The following is a 22,500-nucleotide window of genomic DNA, read 5'->3' on the forward strand; positions in this document are numbered from 1 at the left end:
CAGGACAGCAACTCACAGGGAGACAGGGAGACGGGACAGGCGTTAGACAGCTTGCGTGATTGTGATGGGCGGACATAGCAATAGATACAAGTGGTAAGCATATATGTGGATAGAATAGATATATGAAGTAAGCATATTATGTGAATAGAATAGAAGTACTTAACCCAACAATGAAACCACGTTGACAGACCACAAACCATGTTGACAGACCACGGACAGAAGACGGTAAGAAGCTGATCCGTGGCCTCGGTGGTGCATGTAGAGCAGTCACTGCAATCTTGGCCAAGACCCCGAGACATCCACCACCTTGGTCAGCACTACGAGACAAGCACTCAGAGAGATGGGGGGGGGGGGTTAGAGAGTTCCCATGTTTGTAGTGGGCGGAGATGGAGCAATAAATACAATACATGTAGTAAGCATATGCATACATGGTGACAGTAGAATCATAGTATATGAGAAAATTGTGAAATAGAGTAATAGATAGAACTACTGCAGGCGTATGGATACAGGATGAGATACAAGACAATAGCTCAAGGCCCTATGCCCCGTGGGGGCAGGAGAAGTCACTCAGAAGGTTCAGCACTGCAGGCCAGACAGAAGACGGTATGAAGCTGTTCCATGGGACCGGTTGAGACAGAGGTTAAATAGACATCCTAACTAAACTAGACAGATTAATCTAAGGGTCAGTCCCCGACCAGGTGAGATCAGGGTAGGTTGAAGGAGAGAGAGAAAAGATAGGTCTTAAGCAGGGATTTAAAAGCTTCGACAGAGCAGGCGCCCCTGACGACGGCAGGTAATTTGTTCCACAGGTAGGGAGCGCGGTAGACAAAGGCTCTGTGGCCGGCGGATTTCTTTTTAACCCTAGGAATCGATAGAAGCCCCGCATTTTGTGAGCACAGAGCACGAGCGGGCGAGTATCGAGAGATGAGATCGGATAGATAGAGCGGTGCAAGCCCATTTAAAAATGAGTAGCACTTTAAAGTCAGATCAGGCTTGAATAGGAAGCCAGTGTAGGGCGGACAACCCTGGTGTGATGTGATCAAATTTTCTAGTTTTAGTTAGTATCCGAGCAGCCGCATTTTGCACAAGTTGAAGATTTTTGATGCTTGAATTAGGTAGGCTTGAAAAAAGTTAGGTTAACCCCTTCACTACCACACTGCAGGTTAACCCCTTCACTACCACACTGCAGGTTAACCCCTTCACTACCACACTACATGTTAACCCCTTCACTACCACACTACAGAGGGTTAACCCCTTCACTACCACACTGCAGGTTAACCGCTTCACTACCACACTACAGAGGGTTAACCCTTTCACTACCACACTACAGAGGGCGAACCCCTTCACTACCACACTACATGTTAACCCCTTCACTACCACACTACAGGTTAACCCCATTCACTACCACACTACAGGTTAACCCCTTCACTACCACACTACAGAGGGCGAACCCCTTCACTACCACACTACAGGTTAACCCCTTCACTACCACGCTGCATGTTAACCCCTTCACTACCACACTACAGGTTAACCCCTTCACTACCACACTACAGAGGCTTAACCGCAGCTTGATTGTCTGCCTTTCTGAGGTGACATGTCTGTAATGGAGCAAATGGATTATATCTGATCTTCTTATCACTTTTGTCCAATGACCCCAAACTAATGGTCTTACTGAAAACTGTTCAGTAAAATATAAAGATCTGATATGTATGTGAATCAGATTATTCTTAAACAGAACTCACCTTACGCCACATCTATCATCTTATCCTGCTCTAATATTATGGTATTTATAATATGCTCTAATATTATATCTGTATTTAATGGCAAATAGAGATCATTTTGTTTTCCTAGAGTAGTATTTCACCAGGTAGTACATGAGGTACAGGATACTCATCTCTAACTGTGTTTTACTCTTCAGGGTTTCAGAGGAGAGAAGGGGAGGGATGGCCCTCCTGGTCCTGATGGTAAACCTGTGAGTAACATCATACTATAACATACCATGACAGAAACATAACATACCATGACAGAAACATAACATACCATGACAGAAACATAACATGACATAACATGACATAGCATGACATACCATGACAGAAACATAACATGACATAACATGACATAGCATGACATACCATGACAGAAACATAACATGACATAACATGACATAGCATGACATGACATGACATAACATGACATAGCATAACATACGCCCGCTTGCCTCAACGACTACCGCCCTGTAGCCCTCACCTCCATAGCCATGAAGTGCTTTGAGAAGCTAGTGAAGGGCTACATCTGTTCCTCCCTCCCCATCGACCTGGACCCTCTGCAATTTGCATATCGCCCCAACAGGTCCACGGAGGACGCCATAGCCCATGTGCTGCACACAGCAGCATCACATCTGGACAAGAGGAAGGGGAACTATGTGAGAATGCTGTTCATCGACTACAGCTCAGCATTCAATACCATAGTCCCCTCCAAACTCATAGCCAAGCTCAGGGACCTGGGCTTGAACTATGACCTGTGCCAGTGGGTCCTGGACTTCCTGACGGGCAGACCCCAGGTGGTAAGAGCCGGCAACTGCACCTCCTCATCCATCACGCTCAACATAGGGGCCCCCCAGGGCTGTGTTCTGAGCCCCCTCCTCTACTCCCTGTACACACATGACTGCGTAGCACAGCGGAACAACAACACCATCATCAAATTTGCTGATGACACAGTAGTGGTGGGCCTGATCTCTGCCAACGACGAAAGGGCCTACCTGGAAGAGGTAGAGAACCTGTCACAGTGGTGTCAGGAGAACTGCCTCTCCCTGAACGTCAGCAAAACAAAAGAGATGATTGTGGACTTCAGGAGGTCGGGGGTCAAGGACTACAGCCCCCTCAGCATCGACGGGGCACCAGTTGAGAGAGTGAACAGTTTCAAGTACCTCGGAGCCCACATATCCGAGGACTTGACATGGACCACACACATTGACAGTGTTGTGAAGAAGGCACGACAACGCCTCTACTTCCTCAGGCGCCTAAGGAAGTTCCAAGTCAGTCAGAAGATCCTTAGGAACTTCTACTCATGTACAATAGAGAGCATCCTGACCGGCAACATCACCTCCTGGTTTGGGAATAGCACTGCACAAGACCGTAGCAGACTACAAAGAGTGACACGTTCAGCCGAACGCACAATTAGAGGGGGGCTTCCCACCCTCCAGAACATTTACAACAAGCGGTGCAAGGGGAAGGCTAAGAGAATTATTAAGGACTCGAGCCACCCGAACAACTGCCTCTTTGAACTGCTGCCGTCAGGCAAGCGATACCGGAGTCTTATGGCGAGCACAGAAAGACTCAGAAGGAGCTTCTATCCCCAGGCCATCAGGCTGCTAAACGAACAATAATCGCTAAACGAACAATAATCACTATGCAACAACCATCAAATGCACACAGCACACACACCCACACGCACACACACACTCACTCAAACAAACAACACACTGCAGCACCCACTCTCCACACTTTAGATCACACAAACACACTTACACTTTATATTTATTGATAAAGGATTTGCACTACAACTCGTACACCTACTGTGAATTGTACCTAAACTGCACCTTGTCCATTTATGCCTTGCACTATATAGTATTGTATATTAGTACACTGCACAGTATTGTATATTGTATGGTAACTACGTCTACGAACATTGTACATATGTCTAAACTGAACACTGTGACCTCTTTTTTTTCTTCTAATTTTTACTATGTTTTTATTTCATACTTATCTTGTCATGCACAGTCTCTGGAGCGCAACAGTAAGAAGCATTTTGTACAAAAGTATTCTGTACTTCTGTATGACAACTATTAAAGAAACTTGAAACTTGAAACTTGAAACATACTATAACATGACAGAAACACAACATAACATACTATAACATGACAGAAACATAACATAACATCACATAACATAACATACCATACTATAACAGAAACATAACATAACATCACATAACATAACATAACATACTATAACAGAAACATAACACAACATCACATAACATAACATATTATAACATAACATGACAGAAACATAACACAACATCACATAACATATTATAACATACTATAACATGACAAAACATAACACAACATCACATACCATAACATAACATACTATAACATAACAGAAACATAACACAACATCACATAACATAACATATTATAACATACTATAACATAACAGAAACATAACCTCACATACCATAACATACTATAACATACTATAACATGACAGAAACATAAAATAACATTGCATACCATAACATACTATAACATAACATGACATAACAGAAACATAAAATAACATTGCATACCATAACATACTATAACATAACATGACAGAAACATAACATAACAAAAACATAACATACCATAACATGACATGACAGAAACATAACATAACAAAAACATAACATACTATAACATAGCATGACAGAAACATAACATAACAAAAACATAACACACTATAACATGACAGAAACATCCCGTTGACGTTGATGGGCTGTTATTTCTTCACGCAGGGTAAGCCGGGTTTACCAGGAGCATCAGCTGAACCGGGAGGATACGGTGTCAACGTGAGTCTGTAGCCAATGATTGCCATTCTATCATACTATTACTGTATAACCAGTTATTAAACATTATAAGATATTAGGTCAATCCAGAGGGTTCACATAACATGACATGATGGTATTCAATGACTTCAACATCAAAGTCTAGCTATACAGTCAGTAGACTTTTATTTTCAGATCATGCTTCTTAGGGCTAGATCCACAAAGAATGGATTGCACGGAGCAAGTTGCACCCTTACTTACAATTCATTATGAATTGAAAATGGGGGACTCTGATGTAAACAAGACGAAAGTCTTTCTCTGGTCTGCATCCCCTTAACAATTGTGCGTATTGAGCTGTACTGTATTGTACCCATTCTGCAATCTGTTAATACAATTTTCATTCAATCAATCACCGTGCAGATTGATTGATTGAATGAACGTTTTATTAACAGATTGCAGAATGGGTACAATACAGTACGGTTCAATACACACAATTGTTAATGGGATGCAGACCAGATAAAGACTTTGTCTTGTTTACATCAGAGTCCCCCATTTTCAATTCATAATGAATTGTAAGTAAGGGTGCAACTTGCTCCGTGCAATCCATTCTTTGTGGATCTAGCCCTAGTCTTCTATAACTCATCACTGCACCTCCCATCTACATACAAAACACTCATCACTGTTAATTAACTGGAAGAGAAGTACCCCTGTCTACATACAAAACACTCATCACTGTTAATTAACTGGAAGAGAAGTACCCCTGTCTACATACAAAACACTCATCACTGTTAACTGGTAGAGAAGTACCCCTGTCTACATACAAAACACACATCACTGTTAACTGGTAGAGAAGTACCCCTGTCTACATACAAAACGACGTACCAAAGGTAAAGTGAGTATATGTGTATTTACATCACTATTCGTTGTTATAATGTTGTTGTTTATTGTTGTGCTCAGGGAGAAGCAGGTGCACCAGGTTCTAGAGGAGAGCCCGGGCTCAACGGAAACAGAGTAAGACGATGTTTAATACATCAGTGTGTTTGTAGTCTGGCGTTAACACAGGTCTCTCCACAACACGCTTCACTGTCTTTGTGTTTGTAGTCTGGCGTTAACACAGGTCTCTCCACAACACGCTTCACTGTCTTTGTGTTTGTAGTCTGGCGTTAACACAGGTCTCTCCACAACACGCTTCACTGTCTTTGTGTTTGTAGTCTGGCGTTAACACAGGTCTCTCCACCACACGCTTCACTGTCTTTGTGTTTGTAGTCTGGCGTTAACACAGGTCTCTCCACAACACGCTTCACTGTCTTTGTGTTTGTAGTCTGGCGTTAACACAGGTCTCTCCACAACACGCTTCACTGTCTTTGTGTTTGTAGTCTGGCGTTAACACAGGAAGTGCACCTTGTGAAATAGCATCAGGGGAGAAATGTTTCTTCATGTCAAGGTTTTCCATAGAGAGATTGTAGCTGGTTAGCTCGAAGACCGCTAGATCCACAAAGAATGGCTAGTTGCACCCTACTTACAATTCATTATGAATTGAAAATGGGGGACCCTGGTGTAAACAAGACGAAAGTCTTTCTCTGGTCTGCATCCCCTTAACAATTGTGTGTATTGAGTTTAATTAAATCAATCAAATTTGATTGATTGAAAATGTTATTAACAGATTGCAGAATGGGTACAATACAGTAAGGCTCAATACACACAATTGTTAAGGGGATGCAGACCAGAGAAAGACTTTCGTCTTGTTTACACCAGGGTCCCCCATTTTCAATTCATAATGAATTGTAAGTAGGGTGCAACTAGCACCGTGCAATCCATTCTTTGTGGATCTAGCCCTTGTTGTTGTTGATCTTAGAGAGAGGGATTTAGAAAACTGAAAAATTATATGAGATCCTATGAGATGTGATGGTATGATGTGATATGATATTATGTGATATGATCATTTGCGATGATATCATATAGGATATGAGATGTTATGACATGAGACCATATGAGATGTGATATGATATGATATGATGTGATATGAGACCATATGAGATGTGATGATATGATATGATATGATGTGATGTGATATGATATGAAATTAGATGATATGATATGATGTGATATGATATTATGTGAGATGTGAGATATGAGATTTGATATGAGATAATATGCTATACGATATATGATATGAAATTAGATTATATGATATTTGATATGATATGATTTGATATGATATATGATATGAAATGAGATGATATGATATTATATGATATGATATATGTGTAGCACTTTATAATAACACCCTGTTATAATACATTTATAAGGTATTTGTAGATAATGAACTAATCATGAACAGACCATTTATATACATTCATAAATTATTATTAAATCATTTATAACTATATTTGTATACCATTTACAAAGTATTTATAACGCATTAGTGGATAATGAACTAATCATGGACAAACCATTTATATACATTCATAAATTATTATTAAACCATTTATAACTATATTTGTATAACATTTACAGATTAGTTCTACATTATTTATAACTCATTATCAACATTGTTTGTACTTGATTTGTTCATCATTAAATAATGTTGTTTAATGTGTAGTAACACATTTGTAGATGCTTTGAAAAATGGATATGAAAAAACGACTATAGTGTATCTCCATTTATTTTTCATGTTCAACAAATGATTTGTTAAGACATTCATAAAACATTTATAAATCATTTGCAGATGCTATCGTGGGGGCAATCTAAAGTGAAGCCTATTCATCATTAACAAGTGTCTAATACAGTTAATTATTTGTTTACTTTTTCATCACATGTTACAAATGTTGTAGGCAGCTTTCGGATACACCCTTCTTTGTGACATCAAACAGTGACAGAATTAGGACTAAAGATAAATGCAATTTTATTAACATATAAAATACATGTGCATGACATATAGTGTAACATCGGGGGGCACTAGGACCCAGGAAGAGTATCTAGAGAGGAAGTCTCACGCGAGCGAGACTTGACGTCACGTGTGTTGCCGTCTGTCTGGCTGAATGGAAGCACAAGTTATCCGTGCTGCGTCTATACTTTCGCTTTTAATAAGGTATGAGCAGGTTAAACACCTTTTTTTGTTGGTAAATCTATTCCATCATTTCCGACCTACAAACAACTCTTATATGTTGTGTAGACGTTCGTGTAGATGTGGTGGCCGCTAACGTTACATTTGTGTGCTCAGTGTGCTCAGTGATGATGACACGACACAAATAATTATTACTCTTGTGTGTCGTGTCGTCATCACATACTGAGCACTGAGCACACAACATATAAGAGTTGTTTGTAGGTCGGAAATTATGGAATAGATTTACCAACAAAAAAAGGTGTTTAACCTGCTCATACCTTATTAAAAGCGAAAGTATAGACGCAGCACGGATAACTTGTGCTTCCATTCAGCCAGACAGACGGCAACACACGTGACGTCAAGTCTCGCTCGCGTGAGACTTCCTCTCTAGATACTCTTCCTGGGTCCTAGTGCCCCCCGATGTTACACTATATGTCATGCACATGTATTTTATATGTTAATAAAATTGCATTCATCTTTAGTCCTAATTCTGTCACTGTTTGATGTCACAAAGAAGGGTGTATCCGAAAGCTGCCTACAAATCAAGTACAAACAATGTTGATAATGAGTTATAAATAATGTAGAACAAATCTGTAAATGTTATACAAATATAGTTATAAATGATTTAATAATAATTTATGAATGTATATAAATGGTTTGTTCATGATTAGTTCATTATCCACTAATGCGTTATAAATACTTTGTAAATGGTATACAAATATAGTTATACATGATTTAATAATCATTTATGAATGTATATAAATGGTTTGTTCATGATTAGTTCATTATCTACAAATACCTTATAAATGTATTATAACAGGGTGTTATTATAAAGTGCTACCGATATATGATATGATATGATATGATATATCATATGATGTGATGAGATGTCATACTGACAGTACTGTCTCTACAGGGGGAGAGGGGGTATCCTGGTCCTCCTGGTCCCATGGTGAGTCACGTTGTATTTGACCTGCTCCTCTTAGAGAACAGTGTATATAAAGGCTCACACTTAGTAGCTATAAATCTACCAGTGCCAATACATGGGATGTTTAAAGGCTCAATCTGTGATTGCAGTATGGCCCACTACTGGTTTTGTTTACATGTGTAATGTTTGTCTGAACTATGATGTTTTGGTTGCAGGGACCAGGGTTTGCTGGGCTGACCCCAGAGCAGCAGTCAACAGGACTGAAGGTGAGAGTCACTGTTTACATGAACCTCTTAAGCCCTAGCCCTATTTTCTGAAAATCCACCTAAAAATACATACCTAAGTAAATGGAAGATTGCTCCATTTCTACAAGGTCCATTTGCATGTTATTGGTTATCTAGGGACATCTATGGATCTCAGGTGAACTGAGGTGCGCTATAGGTGAACTGGCGCTGCGCTGATGGCTGCCTTTCTGATCGCTCCGTCGAGACTGTGCTTTCTTTTGTTAATTTTTATAGTATTAGGAGTTTTATTTGCACCAACTGTTGGTGCATTATATGTGTATGACCGTCAGTCAATCATTGACATTGGATTAAGGAAAACTTACCGTTTGGATTGCTCTCTGGATCGGATCGCTGAACCGCAGAAATGGCCCGCCGAGATCCTTTGTTATGGCCATGGCCAAGACCAGGAGAAGCCGCCGCGAAGACGTGGAAAGAGAGCCGGGGTCCGAAACAGACTGAGGTCCAAACGACACAGAACCACATTGCCCAGCATATTGTTGGCCAATGTGCAATCGATAGGAAATAAACTGGATGACATCAGAGCACGGATCCAATTCCAGAGGGACATTCGGGATTGTAACGTCCTCTGTTTCACAGAAACTTGGCTGAGTCCAGATGTCCCGAATCACGCAATAGAACCGGCAGACCACTTCTTCGTTCTCCGCAAGGACCGGACGGCAGAAGAGTCACTAAAGAAGAAAGGAGGCGGCATTGCCTTCATGATAAACAAGGAGTGGTGCGATTTAGGCAACACAAAGGAACTGTCTAACCACTGCTCCCCAGACCTGGAGTTTATCACGATAAAATGTCGACCCTTCTTCCTCCCAAGAGAGTTAACGTCCATCATCCTCATCGGAGTGTACATTCCACCACACGCGAACACTGGGGTCGCACTTTCAAAACTTCACGACGAGGTAAAGAAACTCCAGACAGCTAATGTTGACGCTACCATTTTGGTTCTGGGTGATTTCAACAGCGCGCGCCTTAAAAAGGTGTTGCCGAATTTCTATCAGCATGTGACCTGTCCCACCAGAGGCGAGAACATATTAGACCATGTATACTCACAATTTAAGAATGGGTACAAGTCACAGGCTCTTAGTCCATTCGGTAAAAGCGATCACGCCGCCATATTTCTTTTGCCAAAGTACAAACAAAGTCTCAAGCGAACGCCGGTGGTCTCGCGAGAGGTTAAGCGTTGGGCCGTGACGTCAGAGGAGTCACTCCAAGCTGCACTGGAATGCACAGACTGGAGTGTATTCCGTGATAACACAGCCAATATCAACGAATACACCGAAACGGTGATTGACTATGTCTGTACTATGGTAGAAGAAACAATCCCCTCCACCAAAATTAAAATCTACCCAAATCAAAAGCCCTGGGTAGACAAATCCGTCCGTGAGGCTCTGAAAGTGCGCACATCAGCATACAACACCGGGCTGGTGACAGGCAACATGGAAGAACACAAGATGGCAAGATACAACGTCAGGAGAGCAGTAATAGAGGCAAAACGGCGTTACAGGGATAAAGTTGAACTTCAGTTTGAACAGGCTGACTCTAGAGGCATGTGGCAGGGCCTCAGAACAATGACAGACTACAAAGGCACCCCCCTCAAACTGAACAGTGACATCTCCTTAGCAAATTATCTCAATTCCTTCTATGCGAGGTTTGAGGCTGTGAATAACAACACCAGCCTACAAACCACAGCAATGGGGGGGGGGGGTCTGCTGATGGAGACTCAGTGTTCAGGGTAACGGAGCATGAGGTGAGACGGATCTTTAAAAAAGTGAATATCAGGAAGGCAGCAGGACCGGACGGCATCCCCGGCCGCGTCCTAAAAGTCTGTGCCGACCAACTGGCCCCGGTATTCACTGACATCTTCAACCTGTCCTTGGAACAGGCTGTCATCCCCACCTGTCTGAAGAAGTCCACCATCATCCCTGTACCCAAAAAATCTACGCCCGCTTGCCTCAACGACTACCGCCCTGTAGCCCTCACCTCCATAGCCATGAAGTGCTTTGAGAAGCTAGTGAAGGGCTACATCTGTTCCTCCCTCCCCATCAACCTGGACCCTCTGCAATTTGCATATCGCCCCAACAGGTCCACGGAGGACGCCATAGCCCATGTGCTGCACACAGCAGCATCACACCTGGACAAGAGGCAGGGGAACTATGTGAGAATGCTGTTCATCGACTACAGCTCAGCATTCAATACCATAGTCCCCTCCAAACTCATAGCCAAGCTCAGGGACCTGGGCTTGAACTATGACCTCTGCCAGTGGGTCTTGGACTTCCTGACGGGCAGACCCCAGGTGGTAAGAGCCGGCAACTGCACCTCCTCATCCATCACGCTCAACATAGGGGCCCCCCAGGGCTGTGTTCTGAGCCCCCTCCTCTACTCCCTGTACACACATGACTGCGTAGCACAGCGGAACAACAACACCATCATCAAATTTGCTGATGACACAGTAGTGGTGGGCCTGATCTCTGCCAACGACGAAAGGGCCTACCTGGAAGAGGTAGAGAACCTGTCAGAGTGGTGTCAGGAGAACTGCCTCTCCCTGAACGTCAGCAAAACAAAAGAGATGATTGTGGACTTCAGGAGGTCGGGGGTCAAGGACTACAGCCCCCTCAGCATCGACGGGGCACCGGTTGAGAGAGTGAACAGTTTCAAGTACCTCGGAGCCCACATATCCGAGGACTTGACATGGACCACACACATTGACAGTGTTGTGAAGAAGGCACGACAACGCCTCTACTTCCTCAGGCGCCTAAGGAAGTTCCAAGTCAGTCAGAAGATCCTTAGGAACTTCTACTCATGTACAATAGAGAGCATCCTGACCGGCAACATCACCTCCTGGTTTGGGAATAGCACTGCACAAGACCGTAGCAGACTACAAAGAGTGACACGTTCAGCCGAACGCACAATTGGAGGGGGGCTTCCCACCCTCCAGAACATTTACAACAAGCGGTGCAAGGGGAAGGCTAAGAGAATTATTAAGGACTCGAGCCACCCGAACAACTGCCTCTTTGAACTGCTGCGGTCAGGCAAGCGATACCGGAGTCTTGAGGCGAGCACAGAAAGACTCAGAAGAAGCTTCTATCCCCAGGCCATCAGGCTGCTAAACGAACAATAATCGCTAAACGAACAATAATCACTATGCAACAACCATCAAATGCACACAGCACACACACCCACACGCACACACTCACTCAAACAAACAACCCACTCTCCACACTTTAGATCACACAAACACACTTACACTTTATATTTATTGATAAAGGATTTGCACTACAACTCGTACACCTACTGTGAATTGTACCTAAATTGCACCTCGTCCCATTTCTCCATTTCTGCCTTGCACTATATAGTATTGTATATTAGTACACTGCACAGTATTGTATATTGTATGGTAACTACGTCTATTCTGCATCGAACATTGTACATTATGTCTAAACTGAACACTGTGACCTCATTTTTTTACTTCTAATTTTACTATGTTATTTTATTTCATACTTATCTTGTCTTGCACAGTCTCTGGAGCGCAACAGTAAGAAGCATTTTGTATAAAAGTATTCTGTACTTCTGTATGACAACTATTAAAGAAACTTGAAACTTGAAACAGGGAATGTATTCCCAGTGTCAGAAATATTGTGTCTGTTACTAGGCTTGAGTAAATTGTGATGAAACAAAGGAGAATATAAATTATGATTTTCCTTTGCATCTTTGATGGTGAATAACACAAAAAATGACCAGACATGAAAAACTGCCACTGAGCTCGTTCAGCACCTTCTTGAGACAAATTAATAAAGGGAAGATGATTAAACAGAAGGTTTTGTAGATATAGTATTGAATTCTGCCATCCAGACACATGCAATTTGAAATAGTATTATAGAATATAGAATATCAGGCCTATAAATTACCTTATTATAGCCAAGTTGCACATCTATGGATTGGGCCAAATCTACTCTTTCCGAGTTCAATTTGGATTTAGTATAACCAGGCGTGCAGCAAGAACCGTGACTGAAATCTACTGTAAATACAGTTATTTCTTTATAATGGAAACTGCTCCGCCATTTTGAATCGGTTTGCGAATTTTTGCTAAACATTCACAGAAAGGTAGAAAAGTTAACTGCGTTCTAATTTATGCCAATAACGTTCAGTTTTGTGGTAAATAATCCTGAAAAATAAGAGAAATAAAAATAATTCATCCACAAGTCATTTGCTTGCAGGAAGCTGGCATGAGCTGGGTAATGTCGTTTTTCGAAATTTCAACGCTCATTCAAAGCTCAAGGTCTCTTCTCCTCATATGACTACAAACAGAATTGCGATGCAGATGCAAAATGGCGGATAATCGCTTGTAAATTAATGCATTTCAAAAACGAATAGTTCACTAATAACACTTTAACCTATTGGTAAACAAACATATTGCTGAAAATATACACTGTGACTGATGTTGTGACATGGTTAGGGTCTTTACTATTGGCTACATTTGAAAAGAAAACTAAACTTTTATTCATACAGTCTGTAGAGATGGATTTGTGGCTTGGGTCCGGTACCGGACCCGTCGGGCTTAAGAGGAGGCTCAATCCGTGATTGCAGTATGGCCCACTACTGGTTTTGTTTACATGTGTAATGTTTGTGAACATATAGAATCCACCTGTGTCTGAAGTATGAAGTGTGATGTTTTGGTTGCAGGGACCAGGGTTTGCTGGGCTGACCCCAGAGCAGCAGTCAACAGGACTGAAGGTGAGAGTCACTGTTTACATGAACCTCTTAAGCCCTAGCCTTATTTTCTGAAAATCCACCTAAAAATACATACCTAAGTAAATGGAAGATTGCTCCATTTCTACAAGGTCCATTTGCATGTTATTGGTTATCTAGGGACATCTATGGATCTCAGGGAATGTATTCCCAGTGTCAGAAATATTGTGTCTGTTACTAGGCTTGAGTAAATTGTGATGAAACAAAGGAGAATATAAATTATGATTTTCCTTTGCATCTTTGATGGTGAATAACACTAAAAATGACCAGACATGAAAAACTGCCACTGAGCTCGTTCAGCACCTTCTTGAGACAAATTAATAACGGGAAGATGATTAAACAGAAGGTTTTGTAGATATAGTATTGAATTCTGCCATCCAGACACATGCAATTTGAAATAGTATTATAGAATATAGAATATCAGGCCTATAAATTACCTTATTATAGCCAAGTTGCACATCTATGGATTGGGCCAAATCTACTCTTTCCAATGGCAGAGTTCAATTTGGATTTAGTATAACCAGGCGTGCAGCAAGAACCGTGACTGAAATCTACTGTAAATACAGTTATTTCTTTATAATGGAAACTGCTCCGCCATTTTGAATCGGTTTGCGAATTTTTGCTAAACATTCACAGAAAGGTAGAAAAGTGAACTGCGTTCTAATTTATGCCAATAACGTTCAGTTTTGTGGTAAATAATCCTGAAAAATAAGAGAAATAAAAATAATTCATCCACAAGTCATTTGCTTGCAGGAAGCTGGCATGAGCTGGGTAATGTCGTTTTTCGAAATTTCAACGCTCATTCAAAGCTCAAGGTCTCTTCTCCTCATATGACTACAAACAGAATTGCGATGCAGATGCAAAATGGCGGATAATCGCTTGTAAATTAATGCATTTCAAAAACGAATAGTTCACTAATAACACTTTAACCTATTGGTAAACAAACATATTGCTGAAAATATACACTGTGACTGATGTTGTGACATGGTTAGGGTCTTTACTATTGGCTACATTTGAAAAGAAAACTAAACTTTTATTCATACAGTCTGTAGAGATGGATTTGTGGCTTGGGTCCGGTACCGGACCCGTCGGGCTTAAGAGGAGGCTCAATCCGTGATTGCAGTATGGCCCACTACTGGTTTTGTTTACATGTGTAATGTTTGTGAACATATAGAATCCACCTGTGTCTGAAGTATGAAGTGTGATGTTTTGGTTGCAGGGACCAGGGTTTGCTGGGCTGACCCCAGAGCAGCAGTCAACAGGACTGAAGGTGAGAGTCACTGTTTACATGAACCTCTTAAGCCCTAGCCCTATTTTCTGAAAATCCACCTAAAAATACATACCTAAGTAAATGGAAGATTGCTCCATTTCTACAAGGTCCATTTGCATGTTATTGGTTATCTAGGGACATCTATGGATCTCAGGGAATGTATTCCCAGTGTCAGAAATATTGTGTCTGTTACTAGGCTTGAGTAAATTGTGATGAAACAAAGGAGAATATAAATTATGATTTTCCTTTGCATCTTTGATGGTGAATAACACAAAAAATTACCAGACGTGAAAAACTGCCACTGAGCTCGTTCAGCACCTTCTTGAGACAAATTAATAAAGGGAAGATGATTAAACAGAAGGTTTTGTAGATACAGTATTGAATTCTGCCATCCAGACACATGCAATTTGAAATAGTATTATAGAATATAGAATATCAGGCCTATAAATTACCCTATTATAGCCAAGTTGCACATCTATGGATCGGGCCAAATCTACTCTTTCCAATGGCAGAGTTCAATTTGGATTTAGTATAACCAGGCGTGCAGCAAGAACCGTGAATGAAATCTACTGTAAATACAGTTATTTCTTTATAATGGAAACTGCTCCGCCATTTTGAATCGGTTTGCAACGCAAATTTTTGCTAAACGTTCACAGAAAGGTAGAAAAGTTAACTGCGTTCTAATTTATGCCAATAACATTCAGTTTTGTGGTAGATAATCCTGAAAAATAAGAGAAATAAAAATAATTCATCCACAAGTCATTTGCTTGCAGGAAGCTGGCATGAGCTGGGTAATGTCGTTTTTCGAAATTTCAACGCTCATTTAAAGCTCAAGGTCTCTTCTCCTACAAACAGAATTGCGACGCAGATGCAAAATGGCGGATAATCGCTTGTAAATGAATGCATTTCAAAAACGAATAGTTCACTAATAACACTTTAACCTATTGGTAAACAAACATATTGCTGAAAATATACACTGTGGCTGATGTTGTGACATGGTTAGGGTCTTTACTATTGGCTACATTTGAAAAGAAAACGAAACTTTTATTCATACAGTCTGTAGAGATGGATTTATGGCTTGGGTCCGGTACCGGACCCGTCGGGCTTAAGAGGAGGCTCAATCCGTGATTGCAGTATGGCCCACTACTGGTTTTGTTTACATGTGTAATGTTTGTGAACATGGCGGTAGAATCCACCTGTGTCTGAAGTATGAAGTGTGATGTTTTGGTTGCAGGGACCAGGGTTTGCTGGGCTGACCCCAGAGCAGCAGTCAACAGGACTGAAGGTGAGAGTCACTGTTTACATCAATACATCTTATCATGTTCCCATCTCACCAAGTCATGAGGCTATAGTGTCCATTCATGTTCTCTTACACCAGCAATCACCCAGTCTGTCTGTCAGTCAGTCAGTCAGTCAGTCAGTCAGTCAGTCAGTCAGTCAGTCAGTCAGTCAGTCAGTCAGTCAGTCAGTCAGTCACTCTGTCACAGTCAGACAGACAGTCAGTCTAGGGCTGTCGCGGTAACCGCATCACCGCAATCAAGGATGGATGTGTGTCAAGGATGGTGAACAGACAACCGCGACAACCGTGGTATAAAAAAAAAAAAAAAAATGGGGCGTCATCATTTTTAACTCAGTTCATTTACTGACGAGATTGCCTCGTGCGTCCGTTTTCCAGTAGCATGAGCTAACTTCACGTTTCCATACAGTTTACAACTCACAGATGAAATCAGGATTTATTTTCATATCCCGGACTCGAGCCCCCAATGTATGCCTTTTCCTGTATTAATCTGAACCGCAGTAGAGTACAGGGGAGCGTTCTCCTAACTCCCGGGCCGAAGTGCCGGTCATGTAACTTGCTTGTTATAACTAGCCGGACTTCGGGGTAATTCCCTCTGTAAGGTGGTGACAGTAGACCAGAAAACCATTCTCTCAAGGACTGGGCATTCATTTCCGTTTGCACCTCTCTATTCTTAACGTTACACGCAAATTAAGTGCTGCCTCTCACTACCGTCATAGCTATTATCTGTAATGTCAACTGGATAACGTTTGCTTTGTTTGCAAACGTTAGTTAACGTTCGCTATCTATAACGTTAGCTAGTTTTCCCCCATGAACAATGACACAAGTTGTGATATTGTTATTGACTAACGTTACACGCAAATTAAGTGCTGCCTCTCTCTACCGTTCCCGCTATACTCTACATCAACGTTTCTCTAATCCCTAACGTTATCGTTAACGTTATCATAGGTATTATGATCTGTAATGTCAACTGGATAACGTTAGCTTTGTTTGCAAACGTTAGATAATGTTCGCTATCTATAACGTTAGCTATAGGCTAGCCATCTATAACGTTAGCTATAGGCTAGTTTCCCCCAATGATGAACAATGACACAAGTTGTGATATTTAACTAGCTATGTATGTGGATTCAAATTCACTAACGTTAAAATAGTGTTATAATAACGTTAGTTTTAAGTTGGAGAAGGAATGTGTGACTACGCTGCTTGTGTAGACCTACAGTATTATATCCCACAACGCATCACTCTTAAAGGAGCAGGCAACACCCTAATCTACTTTTATCACATTTCAGAATGCTGAGGGACAAATGGATAGATTATCAAACATGTTTAAAGTAGTTTCGGGACTCCTACGACCTTAGAATCTTTTTCTAATCACGACCGTGGGTAAACTCGCATGTCTTAATAATAAAGAAATATATACAGGTATATAAAAAAATAAAGAATATAATATATATTTTTTAATAGAAGTGCGGTACCACCGCATCCCGCAGTGACTAGCCACACACAATCGCGGTGATAAAATGTCATACTGTGACAGCCCCACTCACTCACTCACTCTGTCACAGTCAGTCAGTCAGCCAGTCACTTACACACTCACTCACTCACTCACTCACTCACTCACTCACTCACTCACTCACTCACTCACTCACTCACTCACTCACTCACTCACTCACTCACTCACTCACTCACTCACTCTCACTCACTCACTCACCTTGTTCTATTCTATTCTACTCTACTCTACTCTACTCTACTCTACTCTACTCTACTCTACTCTACTCTACTCTACTCTACTCTACTCTACTCTATTTTAATTGTAGGGTATTCAAAGTGGACTTCAGGGACCACCAGGAGAGCCTGGACCACAGGTAAAGACTTGAAGTCTTACAACACTGTTTCACATTATATGTAATGTACGTATAATCGTATATACAGTAGTACTGATTTCAGCAGGATGGTAATGTATTCAAATTCAAATTCAAATTTTTTAAACTCACACACTGGGAATAAGAAGTTGTTTTTTACTGTGAGGTGATCTCATGGATCCAAGCAATCACTCACTCACTCATTCACTCACTCACTCGCTCGCTTGCTCACAGATCCAATGTCATATATGTTATGATGAATTGAAAATGGGGGACCCTGATGTAAACAAGACGAAAGTTTTTCTCTGGTCTGCATCCCCTTAACAATTGTATGTATTGAGCTGTACTGTACTGTACCCATTCTGCAATCTGTTAATAAACTTTTCAATCAATCAATCAAATCAATCAATTCAATCAATCAATCAATCAAACCCTATTGGCGCTTTGCCATGTTGACATCGCAGCCCCTACTTTCACAGGATGCACACAGTACAAAGAGAAAGTGAAACTTAAAGGGACATTTCACTTCAGTAGAACTAGTCAAGTTTCACCAGTCTATGTAAAGTCATCTACTAGTAAACTAGCAGTCGTACCTCAATCAATCAATCAATCAATCAATCAATCAATCAATCAATCAATCAATCAATCAATCAATCAATCAATCAATCACATTTATTTATATAGCACATTTAACATGACACATGTCAACCAAAGTGCTGTACAGAGGGTAGATACACATATAGACAACAATCACAACGGGACGGCTGTTACAGACTGTATGAAAAAACGTTTCGTTTATTTTTCAAATGTAGCCAAGAGTAAAGTAATCTACAATGTCCCCTGGCATGTCTGGTGGTAGTGCTGTGTTATTAAATGTTCCTTGGCATGTCTGATGGTAGTGCTGTGTTATTAAATGTTCCCTGGCATGTCTGATGGTAGTGCTGTGTTATTAAATGTTCCCTGGCATGTCTGATGGTAGTGCTGTGTTATTAAATGTTCCCTGGCATGTCTGATGGTAGTGCTGTGTTATTAAATGTTCCTTGGCATGTCTGATGGTAGTGCTGTGTTATTAAATGTTCCCTGGCATGTCTGATGGTAGTGCTGTGTTATTAAATGTCCCCTGGCATGTCTGATGGTAGTGCTGTGTTATTAAATGTTCCCTGGCATGTCTGATGGTAGTGCTGTGTTATTAAATGTCCCCCTGGCATGTCTGATAGTAGTGATGTGTTATTAAATGTTCCCTGGCATGTCTGATAGTAGTGATGTGTTATTAAATGTTCCCTGGCATGTCTGATGGTAGTGCTGTGTTATTAAATGTCCCCTGGCATGTCTGATAGGTGTGTAGTGTTATTATGTATTAGTTAATAGTTATTCAGTTGAGGGTATAGGTGTCTGATAGGTGTGTAGTGTTATTATTTATTAGTTAATAGTTATTCAGTGGAGGGTATACGTGTCTGATAGGTGTGTAGTGTTATTATGTATTAGTTAATAGTTATTCAGTGGAGGGTATAGGTGTCTGATAGGTGTGTAGTGTTATTATTTATTAGTTAACAGTTATTCAGTGGAGGGTATAGGTGTCTGATAGGTGTGTATTGTTATTATTTATTAGTTAACAGTTATTCAGTGGAGGGTATACGTGTTTGATAGGTGTGTAGTGTTATTATTTATTAGTTAATAGTTATTCAGTGGAGGGTATAGGTGTCTGATAGGTGTGTAGTGTTATTATTTATTAGTTAATAGTTATTCAGTTGAGGGTATAGGTGTCTGATAGGTGTGTAGTGTTATTATTTATTAGTTAACAGTTATTCAGTGGAGGGTATAGGTGTCTGATAGGTGTGTAGTGTTATTATTTATTAGTTAATAGTTATTCAGTGGAGGGTATAGGTGTCTGATATGTAGGGTTGGGCATCGTTTGGATTTGAACGATTCCGGTTCCGATTCCGATTCTCCATATCGATTCCTGTTCTGAACGATTCTCGATTCCGATTCTTTGAGGTGCAGGTCACAGCTTATTTCGCAGGAGATTTTTTTTTTTTCTTTTTTTTTTTAAATAAAATCATACTATTCACATTTTCAGTTGACTTGATACAGTTTAATTTGGTTGCTGTACTGTAACTAGGGTATTAGTTAACAAAGTAAAAAAAGATTTTTTTTTTTTTAAGAATCGAAATGCAGGTATGTTACTTCCGGTTCCAGAACCGGAAGTTAGGAACCGGTTCCTAATTAGAACCGGTTTTCGGTGCCCAACCCTACTGATAGGTGTGTATTGTTATTATTTATTAGTTAATAGTTATTCAGTTGAGGGTATAGGTGTCTGATAGGTGTGTAGTGTTATTATTTATTAGTTAATAGTTATTCAGTGGAGGGTATACGTGTCTGATAGGTGTGTAGTGTTATTATGTATTAGTTAATAGTTATTCAGTGGAGGGTATAGGTGTCTGATAGGTGTGTAGTGTTATTATTTATTAGTTAACAGTTATTCAGTTGAGGGTATATGTGTCTGATAGGTGTGTATTGTTATTATTTATTAGTTAACAGTTATTCAGTGGAGGGTATAGGTGTCTGATAGGTGTGTAGTGTTATTATTTATTAGTTAACAGTTATTCAGTGGAGGGTATACGTGTCTGATAGGTGTGTAGTGTTATTATTTATTAGTTAATAGTTATTCAGTGGAGGGTATAGGTGTCTGATAGGTGTGTAGTGTTATTATTTATTAGTTAATAGTTATTCAGTTGAGGGTATAGGTGTCTGATAGGTGTGTAGTGTTATTATTTATTAGTTAACAGTTATTCAGTGGAGGGTATAGGTGTCTGATAGGTGTGTAGTGTTATTATTTATTAGTTAATAGTTATTCAGTGGAGGGTATAGGTGTCTGATAGGTGTGTAGTGTTATTATTTATTAGTTAATAGTTATTCAGTGGAGGGTATAGGTGTCTGATAGGTAGGGTTGGGCATCGTTTGGATTTGAACGATTCCGGTTCCGATTCCGATTCTCCATATCGATTCCTGTTCTGAACGATTCTTGATTCCGATTCTTTGAGGTGCAGGTCACAGCTTATTTCGCAGGAGATTTTTTTTTTTTTTTTGAAAAAAAAAAAAAATCATACTATTCACATTTTCAGTTGACTTGATACAGTTTAATTTGGTTGCTGTACTGTAACTAGGGTATTAGTTAACAAAGTAATTTTTTTTTTTTTTTTTTTTTTTTTTAAGAATCGAAATGCAGGTATGTTACTTCCGGTTCCAGAACCGGAAGTTAGGAACCGGTTCCTAATTAGAACCGGTTTTCGGTGCCCAACCCTACTGATATAGGTGTCTGATAGGTGTGTAGTGTTATTATTTATTAGTTAATAGTTATTCAGTGGAGGGTATAGGTGTCTGATAGGTGTGTAGTGTTATTATTTATTAGTTAATAGTTATTCAGTTGAGGGTATAGGTGTCTGATAGGTGTGTTGTAGTGTTATTATTTATTAGTTAATAGTTATTCAGTGGAGGGTATACGTGTCTGATAGGTGTGTCATTGTGTTCCTGTGTTCAGGGCGAGTTTGGTCGTCCAGGGATGGCTGGTTCACCAGGACCTGCTGGAGACACGGTGAGTTGTATCCTGTTTACCATGAGATGTACACACACACACACACACACACACACACACACACACACACACACACACATAGTTAAGATTGTTAAGAGATGCAGACCAGAGAAAGACGTTTGCCTGGGTTCCCCATTTTCAATTCATAGTGTGAGGATGCTAGTGTGTGTGTGTCTTTGTGTGTGAGGATGCTAGTGTGTGTGTTTGTGTGTGAGGATGCTAGTGTGTGTGTTTGCGTGTGAGGATGCTAGTGTGTGTGTGTTTTAGTGTGAGGATGCTAGTGTGTGTGTGTTTTAGTGTGAGGATGCTAGTGTGTGTGTGTTTTAGTGTGAGGATGCTAGTGTGTGTGTGTTTTAGTGTGAGGATGCTAGTGTGTGTGTGTTTTAGTGTGAGGATGCTAGTGTGTGTGTGTTTTAGTGTGAGGATGCTAGTGTGTGTCTTTGTCTTTGTGTGTGAGGATGCTAGTGTGTGTGTTGTGTGTAAGGATGCTAGTGTGTGTTTTTGCGTGTGAGGATGCTACTGTGTGTCTTTGTGTGTGAGGATGCTAGTGTGTGTTTTTGCGTGTGAGGATGCTAGTGTGTGTCTTTGTGTGTGAGGATGCTACTGTGTGTGTTTGAGTGTGAGGATGCTAGTGTGTGTTTTTGCGTGTGAGGATGCTAGTGTGTGTGTTTGAGTGTGAGGATGCTAGTGTGTGTTTTTGCGTGTGAGGATGCTAGTGTGTATGTGTGTTTGTGTGTGAGGATGCTAGTGTGTGTGTGTTTGCGTTTGAGGATGCTAGTGTGTGTGTTTGCGTGTGAGGATGCTAGTGTG

The 22,500-nt window shown here is 40.6% G+C and overlaps 1 protein-coding gene across 1 annotated transcript in view; it reads left to right on the plus strand.

Annotated features, from left to right (window-relative positions):
* The window catches only part of LOC311239262 (uncharacterized protein), a gene marked incomplete at both ends in the record, with an annotated part of 149,116 nt that overhangs the window by 55,178 nt on the left and 71,438 nt on the right, over nucleotides 1-22,500 (plus strand). The window contains 9 exons of the mRNA XM_084327568.1: nucleotides 1,919-1,972; nucleotides 4,561-4,614; nucleotides 5,548-5,601; nucleotides 8,840-8,890; nucleotides 13,604-13,654; nucleotides 14,889-14,939; nucleotides 16,174-16,224; nucleotides 18,054-18,101; nucleotides 21,637-21,690. Of these exons, the coding sequence (XP_084183694.1) occupies nucleotides 1,919-1,972; nucleotides 4,561-4,614; nucleotides 5,548-5,601; nucleotides 8,840-8,890; nucleotides 13,604-13,654; nucleotides 14,889-14,939; nucleotides 16,174-16,224; nucleotides 18,054-18,101; nucleotides 21,637-21,690 (468 nt within the window). The remainder of the gene's footprint in view (nucleotides 1-1,918; nucleotides 1,973-4,560; nucleotides 4,615-5,547; nucleotides 5,602-8,839; nucleotides 8,891-13,603; nucleotides 13,655-14,888; nucleotides 14,940-16,173; nucleotides 16,225-18,053; nucleotides 18,102-21,636; nucleotides 21,691-22,500) is intronic.

This window comes from Notolepis coatsorum (genome assembly GCF_963971535.1).
Source record: "Notolepis coatsorum genome assembly, chromosome: 13".
Lineage (NCBI taxonomy): Eukaryota > Metazoa > Chordata > Actinopteri > Aulopiformes > Paralepididae > Notolepis > Notolepis coatsorum.